The following is a 12,958-nucleotide window of genomic DNA, read 5'->3' as shown; positions in this document are numbered from 1 at the left end:
AATAACTAGTTAATTTGTAGTAGAATAAAATTTGTAGTATTCCAAAAAATGATAGAATAAAATAACATTTAATTTTGCATCGAAGATTCTTAAAAATATCTAAAATTTAAGCTATTTTTTTCGACAAGCGCCTTACTTCGGCAACGTAAGCAGACTTTGTATTTTGCACTGCACTGGTACCACATACTAAAATACATGTAGGGTTCTATTACTGTTCATTGTATCAGCACTGAGCTGAATTGAGACAGTTTGGGGCTATGGCTACGGGCCAGATCAGACCTAATCGAGCCGACGAGCTAGCTGCGAACTGCATGGATCGTGACCGTGCCTGTCGATTGTAGTATTGGTGATTGCATTTATTTGTTTTTGTTTATCTATCTATTTAACTTGTTTTCACAGGGTGACTCCTTCAGTGAATTGAACGCTGTTGTGTTGTGTTAGTTGTTGTACTGAGTGTTGTAATTCAGTCATGTTGATGACGATGTTGTTGGTGGTGCATGCTGCTATCACGATCGACTAGAGTTGTAGAAGAGTATCAGGCATGTCTGTCTGTTTGTTTGTTTGTTTGTTTGTTTTTCACCCTCGAGACTTCAATTTCACACATGAGATGTGTGTAAAGTTTAACTGGTAAATTTTAAGTCTATCTACTCTAAACATACATCATGTACATAGACAATAGTTTCTTTTTTACCATCTGTAGTGTAAACTTTTAGTTTTAGTCTTTAAATTTTACAGGATATTCAAGAAGAAGTGCAAGAGTTCAACAGTGTCCAGTGACAATGTTTCAATAATCATTTGCATCAAGCCATCAAGGCAAACTGCAGTGCAGATTAAGTTTAATTCGTAAACTACCATTCCTCAATCATGTAACTGTTTTTAACACTTTTTGGTGCATAGTCCCGGTAGTGTAGAGGGCGCTGTTGATGATACTGCCAATCACCGTTAGCATTGATACGAAGATTGCCGAAAGTGAGCTGTTGTGAAGAGTAAAGCACGTAGGTGTTGCTAAGTAACGTTGCCTTCGGGCTTCGTTGTCTTCTCTGCGCATCATCACGCAGTCTGTACCGGTAGTATGGTTGGGGCACCACCTATTGGCAGGGCACCTTCCCATCGGCACCCTGCGTATCATGGCTGTTTGCGTATAGAACGAAAAGGTACGCAGAAATGAAAATCAAACTCAAACAAACCAAGCTAAAAATTACACATCCGCTCAGTACCGTAATGACGCATGGCTGTGAAATTCACGTGTATTACCTATGGCCTGTGAAATTCACGTGTATTACCTATGCTGTGAAATTCACGTGTATACCTATGGAGGGGAGGGGGTGCCGACCGCAAGGTTCCCTTTTTAGCTGCGCGAAGAAAACGGAACGCACGCACTAAAATTGCGCTATTTTAAAACAGAGATTCATAATCAACGAGACGGTCACGACATTCAAAACTGCAGTATTTATGGCATATTTGAGGTAAGAATTAGGCGGATTTGTGTTATTTTTTTAGAATAAACAAGCTACAGATCCTTAGGGTGACGATACGTGGTACCCCCAACCCTACATGTAATGCCAGGGTGCGTGCATATGTGCTTCTTATTATGACATCACAAAAGAAGATTGCTAAAGCTGTCATCCCCCTCAGCAGAATCATGAGCCGAACTGTGATCGGACCACTGACTACAGTGGATCGGACTTCTTCGGACTCGGGGAAGTGGGCCAAAGTGTAAGCGCCAAAGAGGAGTCTATAGCTTATATAGGTCTCTATAGGAAACTTGCGCCGTGCGCCCGCATACGCAATTGACTAAAACACCGGGACCATGCACCTTTCATGGTTGACGAAGGGGGGGGGGGGGGGGGGGTTACAGGGAATTGTAGAATGTAAGTTACCTGGTACTTTCTTACTTGGGTATGTAGATTTGTATATGGTCAAATGATGGTTGGACCTCAAACTCACAACCGCATTTTGATTTAAATACCTTGTAACCCTTTTTTATTTTACATTTAGAAAATAGTCCTCAGTTTCACCTTAATTTCATTTCTTTATGGCAGAAAATACCGCAGATTCGTATCAGATTGTTGACTTGTAATACACAAGGAAGCCTTGGTGACAAACGCACGTGACATTTTCTACAGAGCGCTGGTGCAAGCTCATCATTTTAACCGACCGCAACCGACCGTTTGTTCTCTATTATCATGTAGATAAAGCACATATAAATCTACTGAATTGAATGGCAAAGACATGTTAACATCAATTATGTGTATTAAGTGAATGAGAATTTTCTTCAATTCTTTTTCCTCCTTTTTCCTGAGGTTATTTACCTGTTCCTCCTCATTTCTTTTGATTTGTATTTGTATTTGAATATTCCAGCGTATTGCACCCCGTCCCATGCATACAATTGTACATTGTACTTTTGATTTTATATGCAAGAAAGCATCTGTGTGAAGGTGGTTGATCTCAAAATGGGTGATCGATGAGGGTAGACTTAGTGTACTTGAGTGTAGAAACTGGGGACAAAGCTCCCTCATTCTGTCCTGTCTCAGGTAGGGTTCAGACTTGAATGTTATCATGTATCATAGCAGAAATTTTAAACACAAATATATCACTACCTCAGAATCCAGATCTTTGTTGGATACCGGTATTTTTCAATTTTGTTGTATTGTGTGTTTACTGTGAGTGGGTTTGTTCAAATCATATTGTAATTGTCATATCAACGTATTTGTCGCAGTGATTTACTGTTCAAAGAATGTGTACAGCACACTGAATATGCACATGCCAAATCATTTTCACATGGAATGCTATCTTTTGTTATCTATCTGCAGGATCATGACAAGGCTGCTGATACATGCAGGGTGCAACTTTTTCCTGAGTGTGGAATGCATTTTTTCTTCAAAATGAGTCAAAGCGTGGAGCATGTATATGTTTGGAGGCAGAATGGAGCAATGACACTTCTACAAGGAGCTAAAAACTATCGACTTCCTCTACTGATCACATGTGTGTTTGTCTTAGCACAGTGTCGGGCTGGAAATGTCAATCCCAGAGTAGAAGTTTATGTGCCAAATTACAAATATTATCATAATGCGTCCTCAATAGGAAACTTTGTAACAAATCTTGCTGTCAAATACCCAAACTACTTTAGGTTAGACTATGGTTTCAAATCACGCTTGAATGTTCCACAGTATGTCTTGCACATGACAAACTTCTCCAGCACAAGAACTTCTTACGGATCTCATGCACATGGCGTGGCAAATTTTAAGCCCCGCCTCCTTCTGTCATTTGGGGAACATGCACGGGAGTTCTTCCCAGTGGAGAGTCTCATCCACCTCCTGGAGAAGATAGTGCGGGGACTGAGGGCCCCTCTAAATAGTGCGGAGGACCTTTTCTCGAGGCATATTCTGTCACAGCTCGATGTGTTCATCATAGCGTTTGCCAATCCGGATGGTAGGCACCACATTGAGAAGACGCGGAACTACTGCTGGAGGGGCACGAGTAGTGGTGTTGACCTGGACCGGAACTTTCAGTGGAATTTTGGAGGTCGTGGAAGTTCTAGTGATCCTTCTGATGAAGAATACAGAGGGCCCTTTCCTCACTCTGGTAGGTTTTCTTTCTGTAACTGAATTTTTGCAGTGTTCGATGACAAGTTTATTTGCCAATGTTTGTCAACATTTGACAATCTTTACAGTGGTAATTTATCTAGGAGTTCTTGCATAGCTCTGTGAATATATGATGAAAAAGTGAATAAGAATTTTACATTTCTTCTTTCTGTGTCTCTCTCCCCAGAACCTCAGAGCCAAATGTGCGTAGAGCTGTATACCTTGTATCATTTTATTTTGTAGAAGTAGGGCCATGTGAAAAAAAAAAAGAAAAATGAGTGAAACAAAGAGAGAAAGGCTTACATCTATGTTATATTTTGCATTCTAGATGCTGTCATGTCTATTAAACCATATCATGAGATCCAAGTGTAAGTTGATAATTCAGCATATATTCATACATATTTGTGTATATATTGATGACTAAAGTAAAAATAAAAGATAAAAAGTTATGCCTGTCTTGTTTCTTTCTCTTCCTAGAACCTGAAAGCCAAGTCTACTTAGAGCTGTCTAACATGTATCAGTTTGATGCATTTGTCTCATTTCATTCCGGAATCCAGCAAATTTATATACCATATGCTGGTAAGTAGAAATGCAGAAATATCACATTGACTTGTGCAATTAAGAATTCATGTGTGTAAGAGTGTACCTTTCAAATGATTAAATCTTCAATGACAAACCTATTTATCCTTTTCAGCTTATAGGCAGGAATAGGTATAGCAAAATGTGTAAAATTGTAGGAAGTATGTTGACATATCCAAGAACCAGGATAATATCTGAGCAGTTTAGTGTGACTGTAGCATTCACACTTAATGAAGTCAGGCTAGTTTTGATACTTTTATGAATTAAGCCATTTTATAAGTTGTTACCTTCCCTATGCATGCTGTAAGGAAATTCATATCAATTTACGAAATGATTCAGAGTCTGACGATTCAGCATGGGATTTCTGCATACATTAACAATCAACCCTAGAGTGTACTTTTGGAATTTTTGAATAAGTCATGGCAATACTTTGTGATCAACTTTTTAGTTGTTTTGACCCTCTGCAAGTAGGAAACCACTGAATATGATTTTTCATCATTTTTTTTTCCCAATTCAAATACAGTCTATGTTTGGAGCATAAATTTCTAAGATATATGAAATGTTGAAAAAAAAAGGAGAAATGCACATTATTCCTTCAATTCCTTTTCTTCTTTCTTTTTTCCAGATTCTGCCTCCAGGAAGTCCAAGAGGGTTCCTAGTAACAGCGCCCGCCAGCTAGCCCTAGCTGAGGCAATGGCCGTGGCAGGGGGCTCATCCTTCAAGTATGGTGTGGGCTACAACCTGTGTGAATATCCTGCAGATGGGACAATCTATGATTACATGGCAGGGGTAAAGAAGGTGAGATCTCCTTTACCTATCCAATCATCACATGTACACTTTGTTCATTTTTGTTTTGTTAGTTTGTTTTTGTTTTTTGCTTTTTGTGTGTGTGTGGGTTTTTTTTTTTTTTTCGATGACACTCAAGAGTATGACTGTTTGTACATGCCTATGCACACTGATTGATGACTTGACATGGGACAGGCTTGTATGAATAGAAAGAAAAATAATGATAACAGTAATTGGGAAAATTGCCTTAAGTTGTATGTTTGGATGTTGAAGGTGATGATAATCATCTTTTCCCCACAGTTTGAAGTACTCTGCCTATTCAAGATATTATGCTTTGGATATTGTCACCAAATGTTTTTGGATTTACATTTTCCAGATGATGCATTTACAAACAAGTTCAGATACAGATGGCAAAATAATAAGCTGTTTTTAAATGGAGGTAGGGAAGTTCACAATCAAGAATGTAGTGCATTTTAGCAACTGAGCAAGTGCATGGTGGCATGGCTGAATTTGTATCAGCCTTGTATTAAAATATGTTGTATTCAAGATTTTCATTAGAACATACAGTAGCATGATTTCTTCAGTCACAAAATGATAACTTTTGATTGTAACTATTATGGTTTCAGACCAAAGGTATGTTTGAATTGATGTGATGTTACAAGAACAGAATAATAGATGAAATCAAATCATTCTTGGCATTGCACTCTCCTAGATTCCATTTTCACTGAATGTGGAGCTGTGGGGAGCTGGGGACATCAAAGACAAACAATGTTTTGACCTGTTCAATCCACAGAGTGAGATGTTAGAGGTAAGCTACTTTGTATATTGCAGTCCTGGCCCATTCACACCCAGTGTTGTCCATGATTAGGTAGTACACAAGCAGTGTATCACCTATTGTATTTGTAAGGAATATTTTCTTCTTTTTTCTCCTTGTCCTTTCTGGCAAATTTGTAGGTGCTGTATCTCAACAGTTAAATGACCTATTAAAATGAAATATTCCGTGGTGATGTTTTTTGGCAATGTCTTCCCAATGTAACCTTTTTCACACTATCACTCATGCATGACATCATCTAGGTGCCATTTATTTATCAAATGATCGATCATATCTTCCTAACATGTGTGATTTCTTCATCATTTTCAGGAGGCATAAACTTCAAGTCACATGTAATGATATTGCATAATAGTTATCAGTCAGGCTATTATGACAAGTACACATATGCACATGTCATAATTTAAAAATGCTCAAAATAACCCTTTGAAAAAATTCAGTGTACAATGTATGTTTCAGACAAAATTAAGCATTTCAAAAATGTCTGTGCCAGTTTTAAAGGTGGCAATTCCTGTCAATTGATATCTAATCCAGCGTATCACCTACTGTAAAAGTGGATATTTTCGCGCTTGGCCAGGTAAGAAGAGTTTCGCATGTTTTTTTTTTATTCCGCGGAATCAAGACATCAGCTACTGGAACATACGGCACACACAAATATTCGCGTGCTTTTATTTTCGCGCTAGCTTCTTGTTGCGCAAACTGTGCAAAAATTTCAACACTGTAAAAATTTTACACTGTGAAAATTTCCACTTTTACAATGACTCGTCCCAGTTATGAGTTTCATGTTTCGTTTATCTTGTCGTAGCGAGAGATATGATTTGTGTGCTTGGGTGGCACATTTCATAGAAAACCTGCCAGTGAGGAACCTGGACATGGTTAATGTTTTTAAAGTCTGTGCTGAAGAAAGAAAATTAAAGAAATTGAAAGGTTATGAATTTACAATCATAGCATGTCACATTTTGATTCTGAGAGTCAAAATGTTGTCTTATAATGCATAGCAAAAACAAACAAACAAATGTTATGACTACCAAGATGTTATTATCCACATTACTGATCAAAGGCAGCTTTTATTTTATTGTATACACACTCTCCTGAATATGTCAGGGTGTTGAAGCAGCTTAGTCTTCGTGAAAATACCAACAAAGACTATAAAATTAACCCCTGTTCATTTGTCATCAAGATGGAAACTAGCATTTACGAAACATTTGAAACCCGTTTTCAGTGGTCTCTTTTGAAATGCTCATCTATTGTCAAACTTTTCCGCAAGTGTCAAGATGAAGTCATTTCTAGTCATTAAAGGAAACTAAAACCCAAGAGAAATGTGGATTGAGTGAAAGCAGCTACAGTAGTAGAACACATCAGTGAAAACTTGAGGAAAATTGGACAATCGATGCAAAAGTTATGAAATTTTAAAGTTTTGGTGTTGGAACTGCTGGATAAGAAGACAACTAGAGGTTATGATGTCAATGTGTGGACAATACAAAGGAAATATAAAGGGAATTCCACAAAAGTTAATTTTTCCATTAGAATTACATGTTCCATCAACTTGATACTGACATACTGTATGTTAAGGGTAGCAATTATTCCCCCTGCTTTCTAAAAGTGGTTAGTCAAGTGCTCTTTCATTATGCAAGAAAAGTGAAATTTTGTGGAATTCCCTTTATATTTTCTTTATATTGTTGTCCACACATCAGACGCCGTAACCTCTAGCAGTCTCCTCATTCAGCGGTTCCAACATCAAAACTTTAAATATTCATAACTTTGCATCGATTGTCCGATTTTCCTCAAACTCTCACTGATGTGTTCTACTAATGTTGCTGCTTTCACTTAATCCACATTTCTCTTTGGGTTTGGGTTTCCTCTAACCTGTTTCCCAATGTCAACACTATACACATTATCATTTTCTGTAATTTGCATCAATGGCAGTCTGCAGTGGAAGAAGTCATGCCTGTCTTTGATGCCCTCTTCAACCACATACTCAAGTGGAAGCAGATAGAGCTACATGAACAGTACCATAAAAATTCGGTAAGTCTGTTGAGATGGTAGAATTTGTTATCAGCTATGTGACTTATCATTATCAGCACGCTCTGCAGTACCCTCATGAGGAGTATAGGATTCCAGTGGTAGGAATCCCCACCCCTGCCTAAATCCAGATATTATTCTTTGTTGTTATTGTGGCTGTTCTAAATATGCAGTGATAAGAATTCATGTAGCTATATAGTTTGGGAAAATAGTTTGGGAAAATAGTTTGGGCAAACCTTTCTGGCAAGCTTTGTGGTTGCTAAGGGCAACTTGTGTGAACAAAGCATGGGTAAAATCTGAAAACATTACAGAACTGGTTTATTGCCTGTTCATTGTCAAGATTAGTTCTGTGTGTGTTAGTATGTGTATTTGATGTTTGAGTATTATATGAATGGTGTAGATATTGAAAGTCTCCTTCCCTCATTCTCTTTCCACTTGCTCCCACTTCAGCAGACTGATTTGTATATTCCGCGGAGCTACATCATTCCTTTTCTACTGTGCGTGTGTGTCTTCTTGGCAATATTCTGTCGGCAAGTCCCGTGTGCCTTTAACCCACGCTACTTTTCGCGCAAACGTGTGGTGAGTCTGCGATCCCTGAGCTCCACCTTTACAGTCAGCGGCATCAAAATCACATGACAGAAGATGTAAAACAGGGCAGAGATAGGCCCGTCTTATAAATTGCTTTGTAATGGGTGCCTGTGTGAGTTTTGCTGGAAAGGGAGGTCGTATCAAGCCTTTCTTGCATCAATGTCTTTCAAACGCTGGCAGTAGCATGATTCAACCCTTTGAGTTTGACACAAAGTGAAGGTGTGAGAGCAATTGAGGAGAGAGAGTCCAGAGTTAGGAAGAACGGAAAAACCATATTCAAAGAATAAAGAAGATGGAGTGCTATTCTTGTGATGCAACCCTGTTTATTTAACGGATCATGTAATGCTCTTTATTTTTAATAGATAATGTGCACATTCAGGTGATTGTTTCTTGTACCAATGTATGCCTTAACATGGATGCAAAGTGAAAAGCAGATGTTTTGATGTGAAAATCATTCTGTTTTGCATGATGTGATAGGCTGTATAAGATATTACAGGTCCAACAGAGATCAAGTGTTAACTACTGTATTATGGAGTCAACATCAAATGCTGATGCTTTGTCATGCATTCAGTCACAGGGTGACGTTAAGTTGTAGAAAGATATTTTACATTCAGTATTTTGTCAAACTTGTTTATAGTACTGATATACCTGTTATGAATGAAAAATATGTGATGGACCACACTTTTTCTCCTTACACTCCATTCTTTGGTTATGTTTGATTGCTTTGTGACATTGAATTTGAGCTGCACTCTGTTTGTATGTATTTTTGATAGTCACAATTTTTTCTTTGTTGTATTTCTTTTTCATGCTGACAGATGTTTCATAAATTCTTTCCTGAAATCACCCTGAAAGCTTGCAATGCAACTTCTACAGGTTGCTCTCATATGTATTACATACACTGTACAGATACTCGAGATCTCAGGCAGTAAAGCAGTTGGCCATGCTCAATTGTGTGGGAATTCATTGGAATAAGCCTCAGAGCCATCACAGAAAGCAACAATTCTGTCATCCATCACAGCTAGATGCACATCAGAAGTTTTATCTAGAATGTGATGCTTACTTGTTTTTGTTTTTTGTTTTACCCAATTTAGAGTTGCCAATTAGTTATTTTTCTTTTCTCTTTTTTTCCCCCCAAGATTGTTTGTCTTTTCTTCATCCCAAAAGGAGAAACTATAGTTATTGAGGAAATTTGTGTTTTTCACACACACACAAAAATCCTTTTAAGCTGCTTTGTATATGTGCAATTAACCTTCTTTCTTTTTTTCAGAACTGGACTGTGTCAGGGTTTTTTTCTCCCCTTGAGACTAATGCATGTGTGATATTGTGCATGTGTATGTTGGGATGGTCTTCACAGTTTGACAGCTTTGCAAACATCATTTTGGTGCAGATTTGGTTGATGTTAGGAGATCTTGCTGATCTTGCACCCTCTGTGTGCAGGCTTTCCCCCCAGATGTTCTCCTCAGACACATTAATTACTACAGACCAGACTATTGGTCACCACCACAGAGATTTCATGCATTCTTTCCATCCTTGTTTTGTTGTTTGACAGTAGACGATTCCAAAAGTAGAAAGATGATTTACGTGCACAGAACAGAAGTTATCCATAGTGGTTGCCGTTTTACTAACCGTTTTCATCATTTTATGCACTGCACAGTGTAATCAATTTGCTTGGTGGAAGCTAATTCAATGGTAGATGGAAGACATTGCTTCATTGAAGCACACAGATGATGAATGTGTTTAAACTCATTTACAGCTATCTTCTTTTTAGTCTGTTCAAACATTCCATGAAGCATGTTATCAAACATTTAGATGAGCTTAGCATTTAAAGCATCAACTTTGTCACATGAGCCAGCAAGAAGCACTTGATATGCTTCATAAAACTCAAATTAGAATTGCAGTTTGTATTTTGATTACTGATTTTTAAAACAAAAGAATTGGTGATGATATATCTGATGATGAATTGATGTGATTGTAATTTCACCAAGTAGCAAGGTTCTCTACTTTTATTATCTGACCCAAATATGGGTATATCTGTGTAGATATTGGTACTGAGAGTTACTGAAGGATATGCCTGATGATGCTCTTCCAGATCATGCTTTAACAAAGTTGGGTATATCTGTGTAGATATTGGTACTGAGAGTTACTGAAGGATATGCCTGATGATGCTCTTCCAGATCATGCTTTAACAAAGTCATTTTGCAGCTCTGCTCTACACGTATTTGTAGTTGTCAGCCCTAATGCAGTTAGAGCCCACAATGCGGATATCTCAAGTTCAGACGTACCAAACTGCATCAAATTTGCACAGAATATTTTCCCCACATGTATAGGGTCTTTCATATTGTTTGAGTTACATTGGAATACAGAAAGTGTCAATTCTGCTTCACTTTTTAGGTGGCAGTGCTGCAGACCATAACAGTAATGCACTGTCATGGTCGATTGAAAGAGGTTACTCATGTAACCCTTGACCATGTGTTATACAAAGCACCGATACAAAGTATTGAAGCTCAATCAACACTTTTTCTCAAACAGTTTGATTCAAAGTTACACGAATGATGTTATAACGTACACATAGATGAAGATATTTTCTGCAAGTTTGGCACAGTTTGGTTGAGCTGAAGTCAGATACATGTATCTGCTTGAATATGAAGTTGCTTTAGCATCCAGTTGTCTTGCATGCAACCATGTTAAGACATTTTTTTGATACACATGTACTGACTGTAACATATATGGTGCTGTACATTATGCGTTTACATCAGGACCTGTCTTGAATCTGTAAGAGAAGGAGATGATATTGTTATAGTTAATGAGAAATTCTTATGTACTACTGATCATGTAGAATGTCCAAGTAAAAAAAAAAAAAACTTTGCTAAAGTCTATATTTGCTGTAAAGTATGGGGACATGAAGACAATCAAAATCAAAATCAATTGTTAAAGAAAAATACAGTAGTGATCTGATTTCAACATCATGGTTTTCACAACTTGTTCACTGTAAACTGTACAGAGTCAAGCCTGTGTCATCTTATTATGAGCTCAAAGAAAAAAGGGCAAAGTTTTGCTGTCTCTCAGGTGATGCCTTCCTAAAACTATATGCAGAATTTGAATACTGTAGAACCACTATAGCAAAGTGCTGTGCAAGGCTTGAAAATGTTAATTTTGCATATGGTGTGAGGATCCCTGTAGTATCAATTGGTCCTGACATATGGTGTTAGGAGGGTGTAGAAAAGCCTTTTCTTTGAATTTTGGGTAAAGGTTTTGACAGTTGAAGATCAAAGTCAAGTTTTGACATTTTAGATTGTTAAACAACAAGGGAAAAAGAGTACTGTACTACTATAAAGTAAGGGGCCGTTCACAATTATCAACATTTTCACAAGCGTACAAACTGTACGCGGGGGGGGGGGGGGGGGGGGGGGAGGGGGGAGGGAGGGGGGGTCAACACCCGGCGTACGCTTTCCAATTTCGAAAAATGTTGATCCATATTCTCGCGCTCATCCCGTCTGATCACGGTCTCTCGTCTTGCTCGTGCGCGCTAGTATGCCTGCGTGCCCACAATGCAAGCAGAAGTGAAACACAAATACATGTGTGGAAACAATGTCAAAGATGGCGGACAATAAAACTGGTGACCTGGAAAATCTCACGAAATTCCTCAAGCGAGGGTGCATTGTGCACAAAAATCCCGTTAACAAATACATGAACTTTATAAATGCCTTTGTGTTCGTGAATGAGGACCGTAAACGAGCAGATGCCGTGTTGGAAGGTCAAAAGTTGTGGCGGACTGAGTCTGCGGAATGTGCTCTCTTCACCGAAGTTCTTGACAAAGCCCTGCTGAAGATGGAGCGTGTTAAATATCAGAGGGGGACGATTTTAACCCCGGGGCGCTCCTTGTATACAGTTATACTGTGGGCGCATTCGGCGTTCGGGCTGTGTTTCGCAGTTAGGGGACAATCAAATAGTTCTTCCAAGTAAAAAAAATCAACATTTTCTTCGTACACTTTAATGGGAGGGGAGGGGGTCTTGAAAAGTGTATGGTTTGTACACTTGTGAAAATGTTGATAATTGTGAACGACCCCTAATATAACAGAGCTATTCAGGCAGACATTCAGAGAGATTCAGCATGAATATTGTGTGATTTCTGTTGGATGAGTATTTTCCAAAACATATGATATGATATGATATGATATGATATGATATGATATGATATGATATGATATGATATGATATGATATGATATGATATGATATGATATATGATATATGATATGATATGATATATGATATGATATGATATGATATGATATGATATGATATGATATGATATGATATGATATGATATGATATATGATATGATATGATATATGATATCATGATATGATAAGATACGATGATATGTTATATATGATATATGATATGATATGATATGATGTGATATGATATGTTTTGATATGTGTGTTATATTATGTGATGTGATGTGATGTGATGTTATATAATATAACATGATATGATGTGATATGATGATGTATGATATGATACGATATGATATGATATGATATGATATGATATGATATGATATACGA

At 37.8% G+C, this 12,958-nt stretch overlaps 1 protein-coding gene across 2 annotated transcripts; it reads left to right on the top strand.

The window, feature by feature from the left end:
- The first annotated feature begins 224 nt into the window (after positions 1–224).
- Positions 225–9,051, top strand: LOC139730665 (carboxypeptidase A4-like). 2 transcript variants are annotated; one of them, XM_071641524.1, is made up of 7 exons: positions 225–346; positions 2,814–3,585; positions 4,062–4,163; positions 4,789–4,961; positions 5,662–5,757; positions 7,705–7,803; positions 8,254–9,051. In XM_071641524.1, exons 2-7 carry the CDS (start codon positions 2,868–2,870, stop codon positions 8,434–8,436), a joined length of 1,371 nt encoding a protein of 456 aa, XP_071497625.1. In that variant the 5' UTR covers positions 225–346; positions 2,814–2,867; the 3' UTR covers positions 8,437–9,051. The 2 variants fall into 2 exon arrangements, with proteins under 2 accessions (XP_071497625.1, XP_071497624.1); XM_071641523.1 differs by having other exon boundaries at positions 8,251–9,051.
- The last annotated feature ends 3,907 nt before the right edge of the window (positions 9,052–12,958 follow it).

The sequence above is a fragment of the Diadema antillarum genome, unplaced genomic scaffold (genome assembly GCF_040938485.1).
Source record: "Diadema antillarum isolate AM-2024a unplaced genomic scaffold, OU_Dant_1.0 seq00000326_RagTag, whole genome shotgun sequence".
Lineage (NCBI taxonomy): Eukaryota > Metazoa > Echinodermata > Echinoidea > Diadematoida > Diadematidae > Diadema > Diadema antillarum.
Note: the sequence above shows the minus strand (reverse complement) of the source record. Positions and strands in the feature narration are given on the sequence as shown.